The following is a 26,634-nucleotide window of genomic DNA, read 5'->3' as shown; positions in this document are numbered from 1 at the left end:
TATGTTTTATATCTTTATTTACAGCATATTCTTTTTCAGCTGTAAATTAGGTGTCATGAGTATTTGGAAAGTTAATATTTCTTTAAATTTGAAAAGTAATATGCAGTTACATACAGATGTAAGAACTTGAGTCTTATTCAATGAGTTCATGAGACATAAAACAGAATAGTGAGCAACGAAGTCTTTTTATTGCATCCATTAATTTTTATGTAAGGAAATCTAATATTTTCCTCAGGATTTTCACTCTTATGTAGTGTGAACATTTTTATTTCCTTTAAGGAAGCTACTGTATAATTGTCTCGTAAAATTAAAAGTATGCAAGTCAATGGGTTCACAAGGGACACATCAAAGTGCATTAGTAGAGCCTAAATAAGTAATTCTAGAATGACCGCATATACATATTTTTACTGTTACTATCTATCTATCTATCTATCTATCCCATATCTATCTATCTATCTATCTATAAAACCACTTTTACATGGGCTAATCCTCTGTTAGTTATAAAGACTGTCAATCAACAATTAGCATGTTGATTGGAGCTTGTTGCTGCTGTTCACTAGCTTTGGAGGATCGTTGGTATAGAGATGAATGACCATCTCTACTATTGTTCATCCTCACACAGATACCATTTGTTGCATGGGGGATGTGCTGCCAATAGGCAAGCATTTTTATGCCAACATAAAAGGTTTAATCAGCCGATGAACAAGCATTTGCTTCTTCATTGGCTGATTGTGGTCCTATTAGATGAGCCGATGAACCGGCAAATGAAAGATTGGGCAAACTTTTGTGTCCGATCATCAGCCAGTGTAAAAGAGCCTTTATATCTGATCAGCAGATTCCTTATTCTAACAGTAAGCAGCTCCTTAATAGGGTGTTCCCATCTCTCTGAATTACCTCCTGTGCAGCTTCTGTAGCCAGTTACTTTCTGGTTTCACCCGGGTGAAACCTCACCTTATAATTAACAGCCTTAATGTGCACAATCCTGCTGCCCTTATATAAGCTGCAGGTATAGCATTGTCACCATAAAAATCTCTCTGCACTGTTCATTCAGTTGTGCTAGTTACTGCTTTGTTCCCCTCTCCATTCTCCCTTTTTAGTCCCCCATTCTGCTTAGTACCTCCTTTCCCACACCTGCTCCCATTTGTCTCCACCTGTTCCATCTGTCCTGCTGCCGAGATGCAAAGTGTGAAGGCTCTACAACCTGGGCTGTTATCGCTGTAAATTACAGGTATAACAAACCTTTTGTGTCCTCTTTCATGGAGTGAGAAATCATTCGCAAGAGCGAATGATGACAAAGTTTGCTCATTTTCTCCTTCATCCAGTTTATAATAGCAGATACATTGTTCAAATTTTGTTCGCTTGATCATTAGGTTATTCACATTCACTGTAACAGTGAATGTAAATGACTGAACGATTTCTGAACAAATTCACTTGAGCGAGCCAACAATTTTTTGAACAGTAAAAAGGCCCTTAGAACTGACTTCTCTGATAAGCTCTGTAAACAGAGAAAATCTATTGACCCCCATAGAAGGACTTCGGAGATACTAAGCATGCCCAGAAGCTATCCTATTAAAATGTACTGCACAGCAGAGCAGTGGCCATGCTGACAGAGTACTGCCGAGTTTCCGGCCGCCAGGTGCAGATACTAGCTTGTAAGCATGACCACCACGACGGAAGAGTAGTGGTCAGTCCTTTTGACAATGAGCTGTACATTGTGAAGATAGAAAAGGGAAGATATATCTGCAGTGCTACATTTTGGACACATGAAGCATATTGGTGAGCTGCTTCATTTCACTTATTGGACACAATGAACATTGATTAATGAGATGGCGCTATCCCTTAATGACCAACAGCAGAATAATGAAGATCATTATAGGTTCAAAATTAAGTACTTATTAATGTTATATCTTATAAGTCTCCCTTCCTTCTAACTTGCTGTCCAATACCTGTTGTCCGGTGACATTATCTCTGTTACTTGAGTTGGCAATTTTGAGAACAGGAAGTGAAGGAGGAGGATGAGTCATCTTGCTCATTGAAGTGTATAAGAGCTGGAGTAAGGAGAAGGAAAGAAGCTGCAATACAGATAGATGTACTTTTGTAGCTAATAGTGAATGATTTACTGCTATTTATTCACATCTACACTGCTCAGTACTGCTGTACACTGTCCTGTAGGATGATTTTATGCCCCTCTTTGTGTGTTGTAGACAGGGAGCAGAATCTGCAGTTGTCTGTGCAGTGTATAGAACATAACAGCAATTGCCTCTTACCAATTCTGAGAGATCAGTAAATCACGGATACAGACTGCATAAGGGGAAAATGGTGAATAGTGTTATTCTTCATGTAGATATCAGCTTATTTTGAAAAATTATCTGAAAAGTTAGGTATTCTTTAAAGAAAATGCATCCATGTGCTTCAAAAAAACAAAAAAATCAATCAGCAGTGTAAATTGAGCTTTGGTGCAGATTTGAAATCGCCAGCATGTCAATTTATTCTGCGGATTTTCACCAGAGTTTACCCCTTCGAATGAGGGAATGAAATCAGCTGAAAATTGGCATAGGAATCCATGTAATACACAAATATGATTTTGCTGAGGACACTTCGAGGATTTTGCTGCAGATCCACCGCTAAATACAAACCAGAAGATTCATTACAGAGAATACATCCCATGTTGACTTAAAGGGGTTGTCCCGCGCCGAAACGGGTTTTTTTTCTTTCAATAGACCCCCTGTTCGACGTGAGACAAACACAAGGGATGGGTTAAAAAAAAAAAACAGTTTAGTACTTACCCGAATCCCCGCTCTGCGGCGACTTCTTTCTTACCTTAGCAAGATGGCCGCCGGGATCTTCACCCACGATGCACCGCGGGTCTTCTCCCATGGTGCACCATGGGCTCTGTGCGGTCCATTGCCGATTCCAGCCTCCTGATTGGCTGGAATCGGCACACGTGATGGGGCGGAGCTACGAGGACCAGCTCTCCGGCACGAGCGGGCCCATTCACCAGGGAGAAGACCAGACCGTGCAAGCGCGTCTAATCGGGCGATTAGACGCTGAAATTAGACGGCACCATGGCGACGGGGACGCTAGCAACGGAACAGGTAAGTGAATAACTTCTGTATGGCTCATAATTAATGCACGATGTACATTACAAAGTGCATTAATATGGCCATACAGAAGTGCTGAACCCCACTCACCCGTGCCCGGCGGCCCCGGCTCTTTCATGTGCCGGCTGCCGGGCAGCCGACGCGTGCGCAGACCGGAGCCGGCGGCTGCGTGAGTGACGTTTCTGTGCGAGGCTCTGCGAGCCCCGCACAAAAATAGGACATGCCGTGGCTTGTTTGCCGCGCGAGATTTTGCACGGCCAAACCGCGGCCGTCTGCATAGGAGTGCGTATTGTAATGCACTCCTATGCAGGCTTTGAGCGGCGGAAATCCAGCGGGAAATCCCGCTGCGGGATTTCCGCCCATGTGCAGGCAGCCTAACTCGGTACTGGTGTACCTTGATGCCACCAAGAAGTCCTGGTGGAGTCAAGTATGACAGGGGGGTAAGGCCCCCTGTACCTGATTGGCTGCAGAGTTGGATAGTCTGCAGTTGCTGGAAGGACACTAAGGATTTATGGAGAAAGCATCCAGGATCCCCCACTGCAGCCAGGCAGCCCCATTTGCAAGGAAGGTGCTTCCCTGCCGGCCAGCCAGAAGGTGTTCTTTCAAAGACATACCGGGCCCCCCGCTGCAGGCAGCCTGAACCACAGTGTCATGAAGATCTTCCCTTGATGGTGCCCTATTTACCGCAGAGGGGGGGGGGGCCTTAGCAGGGACAACACAGCGGCGTTAAGCGTCTTCCCTACCGGAGCTGCAGCACGGAGGCCAGAGCAGCATAGCACACTGACTGAAAGGCTGTGGCCACAGGAACATGGATATTTGGCCACCGAAAAGGCCCCTCACATCAGTTGGTTGGCATGCAGGTCCCCCGCTCCTGCCACACATTGCCAAATCGGAAAGTCCCTTCACCGGAGTGCAGTGAGAGGTGAAGTGTTGATCCACAGCCTCCTTACATAGCTAAACAACTGCAGAAAGCCGACAGCGTCTGCGGACACCATCTCACATCGCAATGCCACCAACTGCATGAGGATAGGCAGCTAACAGCGTTGCAGCACAGGGAGCGCTCCTCAGTCACATCCCATGGCTATTCAAGGAGAAGAAGGTTTTTGTACCTTCTAGGACCTTGAGGTTTTGACCCAATTGGCAGCTAGGGGTATAACAGGGGCGTTCCTCTATGCTACCCCTGCTAAAACCCCTAGCTTCCGGTGGCGTCAAGATACACCAGTACCGCTTAACTCAGTAACAATTAAGTTAACTGTTTGCAGGCCTCGCATCATAGTAAAATACTTTTATTAAAAGTGAACTTTTGAACTGAGAGAATTAGTTTGCTCATCTTCATAAGTCATTCTCACATTGGAAAAACAATAGTTTTGTATAAAGTAGTAGGTGAAGAGAATTACCTTCATTGTCTGTAATAGTAAAATTTGCACTGGTTGATTCCTCTGGAGGTTGAGAAAAAGAGAATGGATGGCTGAGTTTTGGTTCATCCTTATCTTTTGCAGTTATGGTGTGTACATGCTAACAAAAAAAAAATGTGAGCATCATTTGCATTGAATGGAATAAGCTGAATACAATGCATGTAATTAAAAAAGTGTCAAAACTGGAACACATTGAAAGAAGTAATTAAAATGAGCTAATCGAAAATATGGATTTACCAGGTAAACTACCATGAATGCTGCAATCATACATTACTTTTGGACAATGTGAAATGTACAAAAAAATATTGAATCTCTGAAAAACTGTATTGAATTATTAGATTGACAGATATAGTACTATGTTTGCAAACTAATGCTTGAAAATCATTTGAGTGCTTTAGCAAATTGATCAGGAAGCTGTAAAATTTTCTTTTCAATTAAAAAACATGCATAATGGAAAATCAAATGGATACTTGTCATACCCACAGAACACAAATATAGTTTATGCAATCATATTTACACATTGTATACCTTCACCATGATTTTTGCATTTTAATATTTAGTAAATGAAACAATATATACATAATAACATTTATAATAGTAAATACATGACCTGTGATTCTTCCTCACACTGCTGTGGCAGACTCATCTGCATACACCTCCCACACTCTTACAGCCATTTCTGCGGAAGGGCTGCATCCCTGAAATGTGTTAAAACTGGCTGTTTTTAATAAAGAAGAACTGGGTAATTCCCTTGTTTGATCGACTCGAGGTTTTGCACCCCAAGCCCATGTGTTTTACTCCATCTCAACTTAATCTCATAACACTAATGGGGGTACATGTACTCCTTCTAGGTTTATATGGAGTGCGTCCATAAGCTGAGCCACATAAGCACAGTGGATGTCGGCTGTTGACAGCCAATACCCATCTGAAACAGCTGCAATCAGGGATTACTTCAATCCCGGCCATTAACCACTAAGGAGCCTGACACATTGGATGGAACATTCCTCAGCAGCATTGCAATATATGCACTCCTGTGGGATGCTAACATGCAGATTGTGATGCAGAATTAAAAAATGGTAGAATTCTGCCAGCAATTTCACAGCAAAACCTGAAGTTAGTAGTGCAGAGTTTGCTGCCGAATTCCAAGGCGGCATATTCCGCAACACTGTTGTAGATTTAAATGGCGCAACAGAAGGAGCAAGCTCCCTCTGTCCCTTGAAAGGCCCCCTTAGGGCTCAGTCAAACGGGCTCCGATCCGCAATGGAGCCGGTCATGTGTTCTTTCTTCCGCCGGTGCGGAGAGTCGTCCGCACCTGCAGTGTGGCCGTCTTATCATGCAGGAACACGGGCGGATCGGCCCCCGTGTGACTGAGCCCTTACAATGAGATTACAGGATGCAATTTGAGTATTATAACAGTCTGGGGTCTGTAAAAAAGGACCTAAGACTTCCAAATATTTCTGGTATTTTAGCTGTGATTGTGACACATCTTAATATGTCTGCAGAAACATAATATACTGCAATATACTGCAATATTCACTAATGGTGATACTGCTAGAATGTGTTCCACCCATAGGACTATGTGTTCTGCCTATTTTAGCAGATCAGAGTGAGAGGTGTGACACCCTATGTATAATGAGCAGGGTCGCGGCTAACACATGTCTAGCTAATTCTTCAGTAGAAGGGGTATTGATATAAGCATAGGACAGTTCTATGTGGCTGCAAAGTGGACACATCTCCTGGCTGGGTGCATGGGTTAGACAAGAAAAGTAGGCTGGGTATAAGGAAGAAGTCATCGGCCCACGTGGTCCAACAGATTTACTATAAAATACACCAGGAATTGACTTAATTTATAGGCCATCTACTTCTGCTCATAGCAGGCATACATTTGCATATCTAGCACATGGACTGGCATTGATGCAAGAGACCTAATTAGACACCAGCACCTTTTTTTCTCATTTTCCTCCAGTGCACTTTGCATTAAGCCTGGCACAACAAAAGCTGGTTTTAGGAAATTCTCCACTATCATCTATTTTAAGAGATAATTTATCTGTATACATACAGTACAGACATTATCTAACCTCTTCATGCAGTATTATTCTGCATGCAGTATGTACTAATCACCTGAATGTTATATGCATTTTTATCTGGAAGCTATATGCACCATTAATAGAGATGAGCGAACGCGTTCGTCCGAGCTTGATATTCGTGCGAATATTAGGGTGTTCGGGATGTTCGTTATTCGTGACGAACACCATGCGGTGTTCTGGTTACTTTCACTTCCTTCCCTGAGACGTTAGCGCGCTTTTCTGGCCAATTGAAAGACAGGGAAGGCATTACAACTTCCCCCTGCAACGTTTAAGCCCTATACCACCCCCCTGCTGTGAGTGGCTGGCGAGATCAGGTGTTCGCCTAATATAAAAGTCGGCCCCTCCTGCGGCTCGCCTCAGATGCGGTGTGAGTTAGATGAGGGACAGTGCTGTTTATACCGGAGCTGCTGTAGGGAAAGAATTGGTAGTTAGTGTAGGCTTCAAGACCCCCCAAAGGTCCTTATTAGGGCCACTGATAGCTGTGTGTTGGCTGCTGTTAGCAGTGGGATTTTTTTTTTTCTCAAAATCGCCTCTGCAGACCGTTGCACCTGGCATTAGGGACAGAAGTGCTGCATAGGCAGGGAGAGTGTTAGGAGTGAGTGTAGCCTTCAAGAACCTCAACGGTCCTTTCTAGGGCCATATTTATCCGTGTGCAGTACTGTCCAGGCTGCTGTTGGCTGTGCTGCATTTTTTTTGGGCTTCTCAAAATCGCCTCTGCAGAGCATTCCACCCTCCATTGATACTGCAGGGAAAGAATTGTATAGGCAGGGCCACAACACAGTTATTATTCATAGAATATACGCAGTGCTGCCTGTTGGTGGGAAAAAACTGAAAACAAATCTATTTGTCCAGCCTCTGTCTGTCCTTACGGGCGGTGGACACGTGTGAGCTGCGTGAAAAACATTGCTAAATCATACGCACCCAGCTACGCTTTACTGCTGGGTTCGCCATTTGCTTTCCTTAATTGGGAAAAAAAATACCTGCTCTCCAAGAGTTATAATAACTCTGCTACCCTCACGTTCTGTGACACATAAGCAGGGACACAGCACAGTTATTAAACTTCTCAGGTTCATTGAATATACGCAGTGCTGCCTGTTGGTGGGAAAAAACTGAAAACAAATCTATTTGTCCAGCCTGTGTCCGTCCTTACGCCTGTGGAGACGTGTGAGCTGCGTGAAAAACATTGCTAAATCATACGCACCCAGCTACGCTTTACTGCTGGCTTCGCCATTTGCTTTCCTTAATTGGGAAAAAAAATACCTGCTCTGCCACAGTTAATAACTCTGCTACCCTCACGTTCTGTGACACATAAGCAGGGACACAGCACAGTTATTAAACTTCTCAGGTTCATTGAAAATACGCAGTGCTGCCTGTTGGTGGGAAAAAACTGAAAACAAATCTATTTGTCCAGCCTGTGTCCGTCCTTACGCCTGTGGAGACGTGTGAGCTGCGTGAAAAACATTGCTAAATCATACGCAGCCAGCTACGCTTTACTGCTGGGTTCGCCATTTGCTTTCCTTAATTGGGAAAAAAAATACCTGCTCTCCAAGAGTTATAATAACTCTGCTACCCTCACGTTCTGTGACACATAAGCAGGGACACAGCACAGTTATTAAACTTCTCAGGTTCATTGAAAATACGCAGTGCTGCCTGTTGGTGGGAAAAAACTGAAAACAAATCTATTTGTCCAGCCTGTGTCCGTCCTTACGCCTGTGGAGACGTGTGAGCTGCGTGAAAAACATTGCTAAATCATACGCACCCAGCTACGCTTTACTGCTGGGTTCGCCATTTGCTTTCCTTAATTGGGAAAAAAAATACCTGCTCTCCAAGAGTTATAATAACTCTGCTACCCTCACGTTCTGTGACACATAAGCAGGGACACAGCACAGTTATTAAACTTCTCAGGTTCATTGAAAATACGCAGTGCTGCCTGTTGGTGGGAAAAAACTGAAAACAAATCTATTTGTCCAGCCTGTGTCCGTCCTTACGCCTGTGGAGACGTGTGAGCTGCGTGAAAAACATTGCTAAATCATACGCACCCAGCTACGCTTTACTGCTGGGTTCGCCATTTGCTTTCCTTAATTGGGAAAAAAAATACCTGCTCTCCAAGAGTTATAATAACTCTGCTACCCTCACGTTCTGTGACACATAAGCAGGGACACAGCACAGTTATTAAACTTCTCCGGTTCATTGAATATACGCAGTGCTGCCTGTTGGTGGGAAAAAACTGAAAACAAATCTATTTGTCCAGCCTGTGTCCGTCCTTACGCCTGTGGAGACGTGTGAGCTGCGTGAAAAACATTGCTAAATCATACGCACCCAGCTACGCTTTACTGCTGGGTTCGCCATTTGCTTTCCTTAACCCCTTAGTGACCAAGCCTGTTTGCGCCTTAATGACCAGGCCAAATTTTGCAAATCTGACATGTGTCACTTTAACATGGAAAAACACCAGAAAGGTTTTGCATATCCAAGCGATTCTGACATTGTTTTTTCGCCACATGTTGTGCTTCATTTAGGCGGAAAAAATAGACCGATAGAAATTGTGTTTATTTATTAAAAGCGCCAAAATTGGGAAAATTTTGAAAAAATCGTCATTTTTTCACATTTCCAACTGCAATATCTTAAATATGTGCAAACATAATATAGAAATTTTTGCTAAGATTTATATTTCCACCCGTTTACTTTATTTTGGGCGCACATTGGAAAAACTTTCGTTTTTTTTTAACTATTTAGGAGACGTACAAATTTAACATTACTTTTTAGCATTTTGAGGAACACTTTGTTTTCCTATACCAAGCCGAGATTGGAATGGCTCATGAGTGTCAGAATAATAGATACCCCCCCAAATGACCTCATTTTAAAAACTACACCCCTTAATGTATTCACTGAGGGGTGTCATGAGTATTTTGACCCCACAGTTTTTTTTCAGGAATTAATTCAATTTAGAGGAGAAAAAGTAAAATTTCATATTTTTGCAAATCTGTCATTTTAAAGACATATTTTTTTCCTATAGTTTACATGAAAATCAGGATTTACACCCCAAAATGGATACCCCTATTTCTGCCGTGTTCAGAAATATACCCATTGTGGCCCTATTGTTATATCTGAGTCCACAACGGGGCCCAAAATGAAAGGAGTAGTCAGTGTCTTTCAAAACAGAAATTTTGCTTGAAGTCCTTTTAGGCCCCATAGCACACATGTAGAGTTCTTGAGCGCCCAAAACCATAGAAAACCCCCACAAATGACCCCATTTTGAAAACTAGACCCCTTAAGGAATTTATCTAGGGGTGTACTGCATATTTTGACCCCACAGTTTTTGAATGAATTCAAACCAAGCAAAAGGAAAAAATTGTGATTTTCGTTTTTTCGGCAATTCTGTCATTTTAAAAACAGCTTTTTTTGTACAGCACACATATGAAGGAAGACTTGCACCCAAAAATGGATACCCCTGTTTGTCCCGTGTTCAGAGACATACCCATTGTGGCCCTAATCTTATGTCTGGATACACAACGGAGCCCAAAATGAAAGGAGCGACCGGTGGCTTTCGGAACACAAATTTTGCTTGAAGTCCTTTTAGGCCCCATTGCCCACTTGTAGAGTTCTTGAGCGCCCAAAACCATAGAGAACCCCCACAAATGACCCCATTTTGAAAACTAGACTCCTTAACGAATTTATCTAGGGGTGTACTGCGCATTTTGACCCCACAGTTTTTGAATAAATTCAAGCAAAGCAAAAGGAAAAAATTTGGATTTTTGTTTTTTTGGCAATTCTGTCATTTTAAAAACAGCTTTTTTTGTACAGCACACATATGAAGGAAGACTTACACCCCAAAATGGATACCCCTGTTTGTGCTGTTTTCAGAAATATACCCATTGTGGCCCTAATCTTATGTCCGCATGCACAACGGGGCCCAAAATAAAAGGAGTAATCGGTGGCTTTCAGAACATAGATTTTGCTTGAAGTCCTTTTAGGCCCCATTGCCCACTTGTAGAGTTCTTGAGCGCCCAAAACCATATAGAACCCCCACAAATGACCCCATTTTGAAAACTAGACCCCTTAACGAATTTATCTAGGGATGTACTGCATATTTTGACCCCACAGTTTTTGAATAAATTTAAGCAAAGCAAAAGGAAAAAAATAGGATTTTCATTTTTTGGGCTATTGTGTCAATTTAAAAACAGTTTTTTTTGTACAGCACACATATAAATGAAGGCTTTCACCCCAAAATGGATACCCCTGTTTGTCCCGTGTTCAGAAACATCCCCATTGTGGCCCTAATAGACTTACAGGACCCATGGCTAGGCCTACAATGAAAGGAATACCCGTTGGATTTCAGGTTACAGCTGAATAAATTCCAGGCCCCATTGCCCACTTATAGAGCCATTGAGCGGCCAAAACTATAAAGAACCCCCTCAAATGACCCCATTTTGAAAACTAGACCCCTTAACGAATTCATCTAGGGGTGTACTGCGTATTTTGACCCCACAGTATTTGAATGAATCTAAGCAAAGCAGAAGGAAAAAGTTACGATTTTCAATTTTTTTGGCAATTTTTTCAATTTAAAAACAGTTTTTTTGTACAGTGCACATAGGAATGAAGACGTTCACCCCAAAATGGATACCCCCGTTTGTCCCGAGTTCAGAAACATACCCATTGTGGCCCTAATCTACTTACAGGACGCATGGCAAGGCCTATAAAGGACGGAACACCTGTTGGATTTTAGGGCACAACTGAATAAATTCCAGGCCCCATTGCTTATTTGTACAGAATAAAGATTGACTCCCTAAAAATCCCCCCCCTCCCCCTCAGCGCCCTTTTTGGCGTTCGCAAATCTTAGATAAAAGTAAAAATGTGAACTGTGTAGTATTTCCGAAGACAGGGGTAATTACGGAGGCTGGTTGAATGGGCCCATGGGGCAATAAAACCGGGTATCCCCCCCCCCCTCCTCTCATGCTTTTTGGGGGTATTTCGTGACCTCAGTGGCAGGTATGGGGTGTAAAAAGTGGCGTTCCGTGAGTCTCCGTAAGCTTGATGAGGTGCGGCGGTCTCACACAGAAGGCGCTCAACAAGGTGCTCCTGGAACTGCAGGAAAGCGAGCGTTCCCGGGGCTTCTTGTAAAATACGTATCACAGGTAGCGGTCTGAATAACGCCGGGCTCACGCGGGTGCAGGCGGAATCCGCTTGCGGAGGCCCACAGCGGATCCCATCTGTGAGCCCGGCTGTGACCCTGCGTACGGCTGCGTAATGTACTGCGCATAACTGCCTACTCACACAGGCGGTCATGCACAGTACACCTTTGTTTGTATTTCCCGCACCATCGCTTAGCGATGACGCGGGTACCCGCAGCCCGTATACAATGTAGTTGCGTATGGGCTGCGGGTATATCCATGACCATGGAGCACAATGGGCTCTATGTTGCCGATATCCGCAGTAAAATAGAACCTGCTGCGTTCTCTTTTCTGCGAGTGGATTACACAATTCCAACCCGCTAATGTGAGCGGAATTGTGTAATCCGATACGATTGATCTGCGTATTACCACGGATCAGACGCATGCGGAATCCGTCATTCCTATCCGGTCATGTGAGACCGGCCTAAGGTAGATCTCTACCTTTTTATCACGTGACCGGGGACCGCTCAACGAGGCCCCTGGTCACTGCTCCAGGCTCTCTGTGACCGTTGGTCGCTGGGAGCAAGGAGATTTTAAATTTCCTGGGCTCCCTGACTCCTGCGCATGTGTCCGGCTTTTTGCCGGCAATCGCATGTGCAGAATCCTGGAAGGTCCACGGAGGAAGATCGCGTCGGGATTCAAATACGCAGGCCTCCGGTAAAAAGATTCATCTCCTCTCACCGATCGCATCAGTGAGGGGAGATGAAACTTCAAATTTTTTTTTAACTTTTACGTGATCGCCATTATTGGATAATGGCGAACACGTGACCAGGAACTGCTCACCGCGGACCCCCATTAAATCTCCATGCTCTTGGCTACGTTTTGTAGCCAGGAGCAGGGAGAATTTAAATTATCCTGGCAATCCACAGCTTTTGCGCATGCGCCCGCCATTTTGGCGACGGGCGCGTGTGCAGAAGCTGTGGTAAGGTCCGCGGATAAATCTGGGGGCCTTAGGTACGTACTTTCATCCTCCCTCACGGATATGATCCATGAGGGGAGATGAAACGTACGCTTTTTAAACTTTTAAAAACTTTTTTTTACTTTTTTTTTTTTTTACTTTTTTACACTTTTTTCTCACTTTACATGATCACTGTCATCCATTGGATGACAGTGATCATGTCCCCGGTATAATCTCTCTGCTCCCAGCTACACATGGCAGCCAGAAGCAGAGGGATTTTAAATTTCCCGGGGCTCGAGCCCGTCTGTTCACGCGCCCGATGTCAATCATCGGGCGCGCATGCGCAGACGGGGATTCGGGTCCCGGGACATCGGGACACCGCTGAGGACTGGGGGTGAGTATTTTCACCTCCCCTCATGGATCCGATCCATGAGGGGAGGTGAAACTGACTTTTTTAAAACTTTTTCGCGATCGCCGCTAACCATTGGATAACGGCGATCGCGGTACCGGGGACCGCTCACCGCAGTCCCCGCTGACATCTCCTGCCTCCCGGCTACCTACAGGAGCCGGGAGCCAGGAGATTTTAAATTTCCCGCGCCGCCGGGCCTTCTGCGCATGCGGCTGACGTAATGCCGCCTGGCGCGCATGCGCAGAAGGACGGCTGCGGGGCCCGGAGCATCGGGACAGCGGGGAGCCGTGCGATGGACCTCGGTAAGTAGTTTCAGCTGCTCCGATGGATCCGATCCATCAGAGCAGCTGAATATGTCACTTTTTTTGCAGTTTTGTTTACTTTTTTGCGATCGGCGCTATACATTGCATAGCGCCGATCGCAATGCCGGGGGGGGCTCCGAACAGCCCGGGATGACAGCTCCATGCTGTCAGCTACCTGCGGACACCGACAGCATGGAGCTGTCACGTCCACATCCCGAGGGGCACTATTCTCTGCAGGAAGCATGTTTTTACGTCCTCAGAGAATAGAGCCCACTTCGGGAGGACGTAAAAACACTATGGGCTGGTCGTTAAGGGGTTAATTGGGAAAAAAAATACCTGCTCTCCAAGAGTTATAATAACTCTGCTACCCTCACGTTCTGTGACACATAAGCAGGGACACAGCACAGTTATTAAACTTCTCCGGTTCATTGAATATACGCAGTGCTGCCTGTTGGTGGGAAAAAACTGAAAACAAATCTATTTGTCCAGCCTGTGTCCGTCCTTACGCCTGTGGAGACGTGTGAGCTGCGTGAAAAACATTGCTAAATCATACGCACCCAGCTACGCTTTACTGCTGGGTTCGCCATTTGCTTTCCTTAATTGGGAAAAAAAATACCTGCTCTCCAAGAGTTATAATAACTCTGCTACCCTCACGTTCTGTGACACATAAGCAGGGACACAGCACAGTTATTAAACTTCTCCGGTTCATTGAATATACGCAGTGCTGCCTGTTGGTGGGAAAAAACTGAAAACAAATCTATTTGTCCAGCCTGTGTCCGTCCTTACGCCTGTGGAGACGTGTGAGCTGCGTGAAAAACATTGCTAAATCATACGCACCCAGCTACGCTTTACTGCTGGGTTCGCCATTTGCTTTCCTTAATTGGGAAAAAAAATACCTGCTCTCCAAGAGTTATAATAACTCTGCTACCCTCACGTTCTGTGACACATAAGCAGGGACACAGCACAGTTATTAAACTTCTCCGGTTCATTGAATATACGCAGTGCTGCCTGTTGGTGGGAAAAAACTGAAAACAAATCTATTTGTCCAGCCTGTGTCCGTCCTTACGCCTGTGGAGACGTGTGAGCTGCGTGAAAAACATTGCTAAATCATACGCACCCAGCTACGCTTTACTGCTGGGTTCGCCATTTGCTTTCCTTAATTGGGAAAAAAAAATACCTGCTCTGCCACAGTTAATAACTCTGCTACCCTCACGTTCTGTGACACATAAGCAGGGACACAGCACAGTTATTAAACTTTGATAATTCATTCACTAGAGGCAGTGGGGCCTTTCGTTTTCCAAAAAGGGCAAAAATTATATTTGGCCTGCAGTCTTGCGCCAATTTATTTCCTGCCTGGGAAATCTAATCACTGGTAATACAGCATGCTGAGGGGTAGGGGTAAGCCTAGAGGACGTGGACGTGGACGTGGCCGAGGACGCGGAGGGCCAAGTGAGGGTGTGGGCACAGGCCAAGCTCCTGATCCAGGTGTGTCGCAGCTGTCTGCTGCGCGATTAGGAGAGAGGCACGTTTCTGGCGTCCCCACATTCATCGCCCAATTAATGGGTCCACGCGGGAGACGGTTATTAGAAAATGAGCAGTGTGAGCAGGTCCTGTCCTGGATGGCAGAAAGTGCTTCGAGCAACCTATCGTCTACCCGCAGTTCTGCGCCGTCCACTGCTGCCAATCCGAATCCTCTGTCTGCTGCTCCTCCTTCCTCCCAGCCTCCTCACTCCACTACAATGACACCTGCTCAGGAGCGGGAACACTCCCAGGAACTGTTCTCGGGCCCCTGCTTAGATTGGGCAGCAGCGGTTCCTCTCCCACCAGAGGAGTTTATCGTCACTGATGCCCAACCATTCGAAAGTTCCCGGGGTCCGGGGGAAGAGGCTGGGGACTTCCGCCAACTGTCTCAACAACTTTCTGTGGGTGAGGAGGACGATGACGATCAGACACAGTTGTCTTGCAGTGAGGTAGTAGTAAGGGCAGTAAGTCCCAGGGAGCAGCGCACAGAGGATTCGGAGGAAGAGCAGCAGGACGATGAGGTGACTGACCCCACCTGGTGTGCAACGCTTACTCAGGAGGACAGGTCTTCAGAGGGGGAGTCAAGGGCATCAGCAGGGCAGGTTGCAAGAGGCAGTGCAGTGGCCAGGGGTAGAGGCAGGGCCAGACCGAATAATCCACCAAGTGTTTCCCAAAGCGCCCCCTCGCGCCATGCCACCCTGCGGAGGCCGAGGTGCTCTAAGGTCTGGCAGTTTTTCACAGAGACGCCTGACGACCGACGAACAGTGGTGTGCAACCTTTGTCGCGCAAAGCTCAGCCGGGGAGCCAACACCAACAGCCTCACCACCACCACCATGCGCAGACATATGATGGCCAAGCACCCCGCAAGGTGGGACAAAGGCCGTTCACCGTCTCCGGTTTGCACCCCTGCCTCTCCCCCTGTGCCCCAACCTGCCACTGAGATGCAACCCCCCTCTCAGGACACAGGCACTACCGCCTCATGGCCTGCACCCACACCCTCATCTCCGCTGTCCTCGGCCCCATCCAGCAGTGTAGTTCAGCGCACCGTTCAGCCGTCGCTTGCGCAAGTGTTCGAGCGCAAGCGCAAGTACGCCGCCACGCACCCGCACGCTCAAACGTTAACCGTCCGCATAGCAAAATTCATCAGCCTTGAGATGCTGCCGTATAGGGTTGTGGAAACTGAGTCCTTCAAAAGTATCATGGAGGCGGCGGCCCCGCGCTACTCAGTTCCCAGTCGCCACTACTTTTCCCGATGTGCCGTCCCAGCCCTGCACGACCACGTCTCCCGCAACATTGTGCGCGCCCTCACCAACGCGGTTACTGCCACGGTCCACTTAACTACGGACACGTGGACAAGCACAGGCGGGCAGGGCCACTACATCTCCCTGACGGCACATTGGGTGAATTTAGTGGAGGCTGGGACAGAGTCAGAGCCTGGGACCGCTCACGTCCTACCCACCCCCAGAATTGCGGGCCCCAGCTCGGTGCTGGTATCTGCGGAGGTGTATGCTTCCTCCACTAAAGCACCCTCCTCCTCCTCCTCCTCCTCTGTCTCACAATCAAGATGTGTTAGCAGCAGCATGTCGCCAGCAGTCGGTGTCGCGCGGTGTGGCAGCACAGCGGTGGGCAAGCGTCAGCAGGCCGTGCTGAAACTACTCAGCTTAGGCGATAAGAGGCACACGGCCCACGAACTGCTGCAGGGTCTGACACAGCAGACCGACCGCTGGCTTGCGCCGCTGAGCCTCCAACCGGGCATGGTCGTGTGTGACAACGGCCGTAACCTGGTGGCGGCTCTGCAGCTCGGCAGCCTCACGCACGTGCCATGCCTGGCCCACGTCTTTAATTTGGTGGTTCAGCGGTTTCTGAAAAGCTACCCACGCTTGTCAGACCTGCTCGTAAAGGCGCGCCGGCTCTGCGCACATTTCCGCAAGTCCCACACGGACGCTGCCACCCTGCGCACCCTGCAACATCACTTTAAGCTGCCAGTGCACCGACTGCTGTGCGACGTGCCCACACGGTGGAACTCTACGCTCCACATGTTGGCCAGGCTCTATGAACAGCGTAGAGCTATAGTCGAATACCAACTCCAACATGGGCGGCGCAGTGGGAGTCAGCCTCCTCAATTCCTTTCAGAAGAGTGGGCCTGGTTGGCAGACATCTGCCATGTCCTTGGTAATTTTGAGGAGTCTACCCAGGTGGTGAGCGGCGATGCTACAATCATTAGCGTCACCATTCCTCTGCTATGCATCTTGAGAAATTCCCTGCAAACCATAAAGGCAGCTGCTTTGCGCTCGGAAACGGGGGCGGGGGAAGACAGTATGCCGCTGGATAGTCAGGGCACCCTCCTGTCTATTTCTCAGCGCGTACAGGAGGAGGAGGAGGAGCATGAGGAGGATGAGGAGGAGGGGGAAGAGACAGCTTGGGCCGCTGCTGACGGTACACCGGCTGATTGCCTGTCATCCTTTCAGCGTGTATGGCCTGAGGAGGAGGAGGAGGAGGAGGAGGATCCTGATAGTGATCTTCCTAGTGAAGACAGCCATGTGTTGCGTACAGGTACCCTGGCACACATGGCTGACTTCATGTTAGGATGCCTTTCTCGTGACCCTCGCGTTGCACGCATTCTGGCCACTACGGATTACTGGGTGTACACACTGCTCGATCCACGGTATAAGGAGAACCTGCCCACTCTGATTCCCGAAGAGGAAAGGGGTTCGAGAGTGTTGCTATACCACAGGACCCTTGCGGACAAGCTGATGGTAAAATTCCCAGCCGACAGCGCTAGTGGCAGAAGGCGCAGTTCCGAGGGCCATGTTGCAGGGGATGTGCGTAGATCGAGCAGCATGTACATCCCAGGCAGTGCAACAGTCTTTAAGGGCCTGGCCAGCTTTATGGCTCCCCACCAAGACTGTGTCACCGCTCCCCAGTCACGGCTGAGTCGGCGGGAGCACTGCAAAAGGATGGTGAGGGAGTACGTAGCGGATCGCACGACCATCCTTGGTGACGCCTCTGCCCCCTACAACTACTGGGTGTCGAAGCTGGACACGTGGCCTGAACTAGCCCTGTATGCCCTTGAGGTGCTTGCTTGTCCTGCGGCTAGCGTGTTGTCGGAGAGGGTGTTTAGTGCGGCTGGGGGAATCATCACAGATAAGCGTAGCCGCTTGTCAACCGACAGTGCCGACAGGCTAACACTCATCAAGATGAACAAAGGCTGGATTTCCCCAGACTTCTGTTCTCCACCAGCGGACAGCAGCGATACGTAAGCAATACGTAGGCTGCACCCGCGGATGGAAGCTACGTTCTCTCTCACCATCCAAAACGGGGACATTTCTGCTTCATCAATCTGTGTCTAATATTCCTCCTCCTCCTCCTCCTGCTCCACCTCCTGAAACCTCACGTAATCACGCTGAACGGGCAATTTTTCTTAGGGCCACAAGGCTCACTCAAATAATTTTTCAGAACAATTTTTATAAGTTTCAATGCGCTTAAAAGCATTGGAACTTTAACTTGAACCAATTTTTCGTTACACTGGGCTGCCTCCAGGCCTAGTTACCACTTAAGCCACATTAACCAAAGCGATTAATGGGTTTCACCTGCCCTCTTGGCTGGCCATGGCCAATTTTTGGGATGTACATTAGTACTGTTGATACAGCAATTTTTGTGGGCCCTCGCCTACAGTGTAATCAAATTAATTTTTAGCCCACCTGCATTACAGCTGACGTTACCTCAGCTGTGTTGGGCAATGCAATGGGATATTTTTGTGTACCGCCGGTGGGTTCCAGGGAGCCACCCATGCTGTAGGTGCACACTGAGTTTTTAATACATCTGTACACTTCTAAAGAACCCGTCTGACTGGGGCATGCAGTGTGGGCCGAAGCCCACCTGTATTACGCACGACATTACTACCTCAGCTGTGTTGGGCAATGCAATGGGATATTTCTATGTACCGCCGGTGGCTTCCTGGCACCCACCCAGGCAGTGGGTCCACAGGGAGTTAAACCTACATGTGTCCACTTGTAAAGAATCCCAGTCTGACTGGGGCATGCAGTGTGGGCCGAAGCCCACCTGTATTACGCACGACATTACTACCTCAGCTGTGTTGGGCAATGCAATGGGATATTTTTGTGTACCGCCGGTGGGTTCCAGGGAGCCACCCATGCTGTGGGTCGACAGGGACTTCACAATAGGGAGTTGTACCTGCCTGTGTCTATGAATTAAAAAGCCCGGTCTGACTGGGGCATGCAGACACCTTGACAGAATGAATAGTGTGTGGCACATAGGTTCCCCATTGCTATGCCCACGTGTGCAGCTCCTGATGGCGGTGGCACAGGATTCTATTTCTCATTGCTTCTGTACAGCATTGTGGGCTATCGCTCCGCCACTTTTAAAGAGGGTCGCTGCCTAGCCGTGCCAACCTCTGCAGTGTATGCCTGCGGTCCCTCGTCATGGCAGACGCAATTCTAAATAGACATGAGCGTGGTGTGGCATGAGGGCAGCTGAAGGCTGCGCAGGGACACTTTGGTGTGCGCTGTGGGGGGGAGGGGGTGCGGTTGGGCAGCATGTAACTCAGGAGAAGTGGCAGTGGAGTGTCATGCAGGCAGTGATTGTGCTTTGTTGGAGGTAGTGTGGTGCTTAGCAAAGGTATGCCATGCTAATGAGCGCTTTTCAGAAGTAAAAGTTGTTGGGAGGGGGGGGGGGCCCACTCTTGCCGCTATTGTGGCTTAATAGTGGGACCTGTGAACTTAGGATGCAGCCCAACATGTAGCCCCTCGCCTGCCCTATCCGTCACTGTGTCATTCCCATCACTTTCCTGAATTGCCCAGATTTTCACACATGAAAACCTTAGCGAGCATCGGCGAAATACAAAAATGTTCTGGTCGCCCATTGACTTCAATGGGGTTCGTTGTTCGAAACGAACCCTCGAGCATCACGGGAAGTTCGTTACGAATAACGAACACCCGAACATTTTGGTGTTCGCTCATCTCTAACCATTAATCTTTACACTATGTACACTATGTGTGTTCTGTTTGACTATTTAATTGGCCCTAGTATTTAAATATTTATCAGCCCCATGTTTCCTGTTGTTTAGCTGCTTTACAAACTGGTTAAAAAGGCTTAAAAGAAATCTTTCAACTTAAGGGCTAATTCCCACGGACGGATTTCTGCCGCATTTCACGCGGCGGAAATCCCCGGACGTTATTCCACAGCTATTAGGTTCTATTGAACATCATAACTTTCTGCCTTGCAATGTTCACACTGCGAAATTCTACTGCAGAGTTCCGCAGCGTGAAAGAAGTTGCCGCATGTTCTATTTGCCATGGAAAAACATGCGGCTGGCTTCCATTGTGGTCAATGGAAGCCATCCGTCAAGTGATACTTCCATTGTGAGCACAGTGGAAGTATTGCGTGATTACGTGTCACCACCCACCGCTGCCACATCATGCACTGCGCATGCTCGCCAGCTCGCCAGATGGGACTCTCGCGGCGCATCCAGAGAGGTAAGTATGGGGTCTTTGTGGGGCGCCGTGTCGGACTCCACTGCAATATTCTGCAGGCATTTTCTGATACGGCCATGGGTAGGAGGCATACTGCTTGTTGATATGTGTGTCACCTAAAGTTAAAGTAATAGAGAAAATGAATTTTTTTCCCATTACGCATTTGGGCTTGGTCTCTATCTAGGACCACATGGTGAATTATTGCCTGTGTTTTCCCACTTGGGCCCCCTTTTTAGGAAATCCCTATATGCCATGTTTGGGTTTCTCTACACACTCATCAGGGGATAGAGAGCTAATTTGTTACCCTATTCGCATCTCTGGTTTTAACGAGCAAAAAAGTGATAAAACTCTTTAAAGGGAAAATCTTTCTTTATGTGTTTTGTTTGTCTGTTAAGCCTTCCTGATTTTATATCAGGGAACTCAAAAGTTAAGTTTTAAGGAATTAGTGCAGTGATTCCTCTGCTACAGTGAAAAAGTATAGAAAAGCAAAGTCTGTTGTGCTTTCCTATAGATATGGATACAGTAACAAAATATTTATACTGTACATAAGTTATTTTTTCAATATTAATGGAAATTGATGGATGACATGAGCCATTGCATTTCCATAACTTTTTCTTGTTTTATATATTTCAAAGTTACAAAATTATGTCTTTATTTACATTTAAAAAATGGAAATCAACTATCACAGATTTTCATTGTGGCCTCTAAACTTTGGACTACAACTGCATATACAATTTATATAGTGTTAGTCTCAAGCGTCATATAATAAAATCAAAATGAATTTAAAAAAATCCATAATGTTCTCTCATACAAGCGAATTATTTTGAACGTGACAGCTTCATTTAAATGCTGATTGAATAGTTTCCATGATTTTGACAATCAGAGTCAGTTTGATAGGCACAATAGAGTGTCTTACCAAATCTAACCTTAGAAATAGAAAAACGATTTGCCCTCAAGCATAATTAAATAATTTTGCTCACGTATAAAAATTGACAAATTGTGTGAAATGTTTGAATTTATTTCAGTGTTGAAGTCAAATGTTGTTTCTATGTTTGATAAGAGATGATGAACCTGCTTATTCAATACTACTGATTACAAATTTCACTGATTGCTCCCATTTGCCTCCTTTAGAGGTTATGCCTTCTTTATATGCTGGTATCTAGGACAGTGGACTGCAGGTTGTGCTGTACTGTAGTTCTTATGTTACTATATGTACTATAATTATAGTAATTATAATCAGTGACTAGAATAAAGAGGAACTTTCTTAGTAAGATGTTAACAGAGTTAACAAATTTCTATCCAGTCTGGCTTCCTCCATACATCTCTTAAATAATTTGTAGACACCAGCCAAAACACACCCACTGTTTAATCACTGCCCCATACCTTTCCTTAAGGGCTTCTGTAGTTCCTGTCCTTTATTCAGAAAATTGCTTCTGTAGACCCTTCAACACTGTCCAATACCCTAACCTCCATAGCCTCCAACCTAAAAAAAAAAGCCAACCTCTCCAGATTTCGCTACCTAAAGAATTGCATACTTTTATTCATCCCCAATATAGGTTTAATATTGTATGTCAATTTACTTTATCTCCACACATTTTATTTAATATTGTTACAAGTTGCGGCCACCACCATCTTTCCTCACTTGTCTAAATTGTCGGCCGCAGCTTACACTCTCCCCTGTCTATGGCAGGTGCTGGGTTGCGGTCCCCTGTCAGTCTCTCTAATACTTGAAGAGTGTGCATACACACTCCCATAGTCTTAAAGGTAAAGTGCGTATCTTGTATTTTTGTCCCCCTCCAATCTCAGAGCATCTTCGGTTATATCTAGCAACTTCCCCTTAAGGAAAGTTCCCAAGCTTTTGGTCTCCTTTTCCAAATGAAGAAGCTTCTTGTTTGTTCTGCCTTCCTTGTTACTGACTTTGGCTATACCAGGACTACTCTGAATTTTTCCACTACTGTTCTCAGCTTGCTTTACTGACCATTGTCTTGGCTGCTGGCTGCTCCAATTCCTTTTGAACTTATTCCATGTGCCCTGGCCTCTGGACTGTCTCTTGTGCTGAAATATACACTGGCTGCTTTGATTCTGGATTCCTTAAACTATGCCTCTATTCACATACTCAAGTGCTGCACCTCAGTCTATAGTCGCTCCAGCAGCCACATAGCTTGAACCAATTCTAGTGTAATGTCCTGGGGACCCCACAGAGAAGCCTAGATCTTGATGGATAGGGTAAAAGGGGGAAGACTAAAATTCATCAAGTGTTACCTCTAGATTTGGAACAAAGCCAAACCAGTGTACGGCACAGCGGGTCCATATCCGCTTATCCAGACGTACGCATTTTGATATAATATACTCATAAGTCTCTCTTACTCTTTCTTGTTAGGGCTCAGTCAGATGAGCACATTTTTCAAGCATTCCAGGCATCGGAAAAAAACCACACACATTGTATGTAGAAAAGTGGGTGCATTGGAACTCACATGCCCTATATTTTGCAGGTGCGAATTTAATTTGCATGTAAAAAATGCACATGACTGCTTTCATTGGAAAGTGTTGGTTCTTATAAATGCGAATCGTAAATGTCCCTAACATAACATGCGTGCACAAAAATGCTCGTCTGACTGAGCCCTTATTGTCAAGAGTGTTACTGTATCATATATTTACATTGAATATTGAACTTATAATTTAATTACTCTTGTACTACTGTGTTTTTGAAAACATGGAGGAGGAGAAGGAAGGGGAATAGGAAGAACAGCCATATGGAGCCTAATATAAACTATAATATGTTACGTGCTTGCTCAAGAACTGAGCCTGTAATCTTGAAAGGGTTGTTAAAGATTAGAAAAATATGGCTGCTTTCCTCCAAAAAAACATCACATCTGTCTATGGGCTCTTTCACATGAGCGTATATCGGCCTGGCGTTTTCACGGTTGGCCAATATATGCTGTGATCTGATGCATTGGATTCCAATGCATTAGATCATATGGCCATATTCCCACGACACAAAAGTGCCATGCAAGCCAATATAGCACCGGGCATTTTTACGTCACGCCCAAAAGAAAGTCTTGGAACTATCTTTTGGGCCAGAATACGTTGGCCGCTGCATGGGCTTCTATGGGAGCCAATGACAGTGGCTAGAAAAGGGAGGTGGGAGGGAGTTTAGCAGCGTGACTGCTAAACTCCCTCCCTCTTCTCTTCTTCCCTCTGGCTGATTACAATGGGAGGGGGTAGGATGGGTCAGAGTTAAGCTCTTGCCCCATTCCCACCCCTTGTCTGCAGCCAGGAGTAGAAGGGGCAGGACAGGGTGGCACTTAGCTCTGCCCCGTTCCGCCCCCTCCCATTGCAATCAGTCAGAGGGGAGGAGAGAGGAGGTGAGCCAGTGAGGGGGAGGGATGGGGCAATGGCATGGCTGCCTTGGCATATATGCGCCGGGGCCCATGCCATCTGAACAGGCACACAAATGTTAGATTTGTGTGCCCATTCACAAGTTTTTACACCTCACACTGTAGTGTATATCGGTCGGCCGTGAAAACAGCAGCCAATATACGCTCATGTGAAAGAGCCCTTAGGGTTATATCTGGTATTGCAGCTCAGTTCCATGGAACTAAATGAGGGCTGAGCTGCAGTACAAAACACAACTTGTGGACGGGTTTGGCACTGTTTTTGATAGAAGGTAGCCATGCTTTTCTAATCCTGGCTAATACATTTCATAAAATTAAAGATGCCACCTAAATAAAGTTCTACTCTTTAAAAAGTGGACAAACTATATAAATAAAATCAACAAAGAAATATATGTTTTTCATATAGGTATTCAAATTCATGTATAACTTATATACTGACAAAACTTTTTTTAGGAACTTACAAATACGATGCTAAAGAAAAGCTTTAAATAAATAATAGCATCGAAAAACAGATTCCCGTAAGTTGTTTGTAAATTTCAGTCGCAAAAGTTGACATCTGACGTTAAGACAAAGATAACAAGGTTAGGTTCAGCTTTTAGAAAACTTCAGCAGCTGTGTTATTGATTGGATCGCAATCTAATTGCCATGAATTGTGTTATTTCAGGATTCATTAAACTGGAAGCTTTGGAAAGAGAATTTTAAAACCAACATCTTTCCGAGAAATAAACAAGTGAACAAAAATGCATCTTTAAAAGTAGGATCCAATACATTTTAATGTTATTAGATATTCATTTATAGTTCCATTAATTCACGGTGCTGCTGAATTTTAGACTGTTATTGTTTTAAATTTCTCGTAGTTTCTTGTTTACGGTACTTGTTTCAATCTATTATAAAAGCATTTTAAAACTTTATTTTTTTCATGAGGACAGAGAAGACTATTTTAAGGTGTTGAAAGCTCGTAAAAGGCAAAATCTAACATAGTAAAATGACATGTGGAACAAGGAAAGGCTATAGAAAACAAATAGAAAAAGTCCAATAGAGTTGGCAATGTTATTTTGTAAGCTACTGCTATAATAAAAAATATTCTGTTGTGCAGATTTAATTTTACATAATTTTCACTATATAAAATCCTTGAAGTTTTGCACATATAGGCGCATGTAAGGGAGGGTTCTACACAGTGATTACCAGGCAAAAGCTTCAAGTCATTGTGGCTCAAAAATGAATTACCGTATATACTCGAGTATAAGACAAGTTTTTCAGCACATTTTTTTGTGCTGAAAAAGCTCCCCTCAGCTTATACTCAAGTCAGGTTTAAGAAAAAAAGAAAAAACACAATACTCACCTCCTAGCCGGTGTCTGTGTCAGTGCTGTGTGAGGAAGCACTGTGGTTGGATCGAGCACCAGCCAATTACAGCCGGCGCACGATCATTCACAGCCATCCAGTGGGACACAGACGCCAGCTGGGAGGTGAGTATTGTGTTTTTTTTACCTAGTATATACTCAACTATAGCTAGGCTTATACGCAAGTCAATAAGTTTTACCAGTTTTTTGTCGTAAAACTTATTGACTTGGCTTATACTTGGGTCGGCTAATACTTGAGTACATACAGTAAGTGGTAACTAACTGTTAATTGTTAATAGCAGTGTGGGACAAATGATTAGTGGTATTTCACTGTATAATGTGATGTATCATTGTTGGTGGTGTTTTCCTCTTGAGTCTGATGGCATGGTACTGGAACAATGAGACACAATGCTATGTTAAAAGTGGCAACTTACTTGACCCTCTGCAGGGAAGGACTTGTAATGTACACCAGGTGAGTACCTAGTGGCAGGACAATGGGCATAGTACTATGTAGTTTATAAAATGGGCAGTAGTTGGTGTGCTGATCATCATTACTGAGTGGCCTGTGGTGACGAAAGAAACCCCTTTGTTGCTAAGCATGGATACAATTGGTCAAACATAGAGCAACATTGCCTTATCTTGGGCTCTGGAGACAAATAGATGTGAGTAGGGCTTCCTGCATTGTGAGAGTGGAGTCTCTGTGAGGAGTTATGTCCCTTTTACACTGGATGACAGTTGTCTAATTGGCTGCACAAGTGCAGACGTCACCGCTAAGGTCGTTAGTGCTCGTGCAGAGCATTTAGGCTGCCAGACTTCACCTCTGGATCGTGGGCTTCTCACTGGCTTCTCAATCAGTGCTTCACCTTCTACATCAAGCGTTGAGCATTTACACTGAGCGAAAAGTCTGTGATCTAGCAATGATTTTTTTGCTGACTGAAAGTCAGTGATAACAAATAGTAAGTGACGTTTTTGTATTCACACTGAATGATTATCGTTCAATTTTGTTCGTTTGAAAAAATTTAGAGTGATAATCATCCCGTGTAAATGGAATATTAAGCTCAATAAAACGGGCTAGTGGGTAAACAGCTCCTGCCCAAAAGAGATAAGGAAAGTGAGGATTATCCAACCCCAATTCCAAAAAAGTTGGATGCTGTGTAAAGTGTAAATAAATGCTAAGAAAAAAAAAAAGAATGCAGTGATTTGGAAATCTCATATAACAATAGTAGACATGTTCCTGGTCCAATTTTTTTGTGATGTGTTGCTACCATCAATTTCTAAATGAGTTAGTCTTTAGAGTGAAATGAAAAAATATCTCACTTACAACTTCTAATATGTGTTCTATTGTGAATTGAATATGCTTATTTGAGATTTCCAATATACATATAATATGTGTTGCTTGAAGACTTTTAAATGTGCCTAGCTGCTATTGGACAAATCAGGGTAAGTTCAACCATTGCCACACTGTCTAATGAACTCTTGCTCAAGTTGTCCTCTCAGTAGCAGAA

General features: G+C 45.3%; 1 protein-coding gene across 1 annotated transcript in view; it reads right to left on the bottom strand.

The window, feature by feature from the left end:
• Positions 1 to 26,634, bottom strand: part of LOC136579155 (cadherin-19-like) — a 176,284-nt gene that overhangs the window by 19,112 nt on the left and 130,538 nt on the right. Inside the window, exon 10 of the mRNA XM_066579503.1 lies at positions 4,499 to 4,616. Within this exon, the coding sequence (XP_066435600.1) occupies positions 4,499 to 4,616 (118 nt within the window). The remainder of the gene's footprint in view (positions 1 to 4,498; positions 4,617 to 26,634) is intronic.

The sequence above is a fragment of the Eleutherodactylus coqui genome, chromosome 9 (genome assembly GCF_035609145.1).
Source record: "Eleutherodactylus coqui strain aEleCoq1 chromosome 9, aEleCoq1.hap1, whole genome shotgun sequence".
Lineage (NCBI taxonomy): Eukaryota > Metazoa > Chordata > Amphibia > Anura > Eleutherodactylidae > Eleutherodactylus > Eleutherodactylus coqui.
The sequence above is the reverse complement of the archived record's forward strand: the minus strand, read 5'-3'. Positions and strand labels throughout refer to the sequence as shown.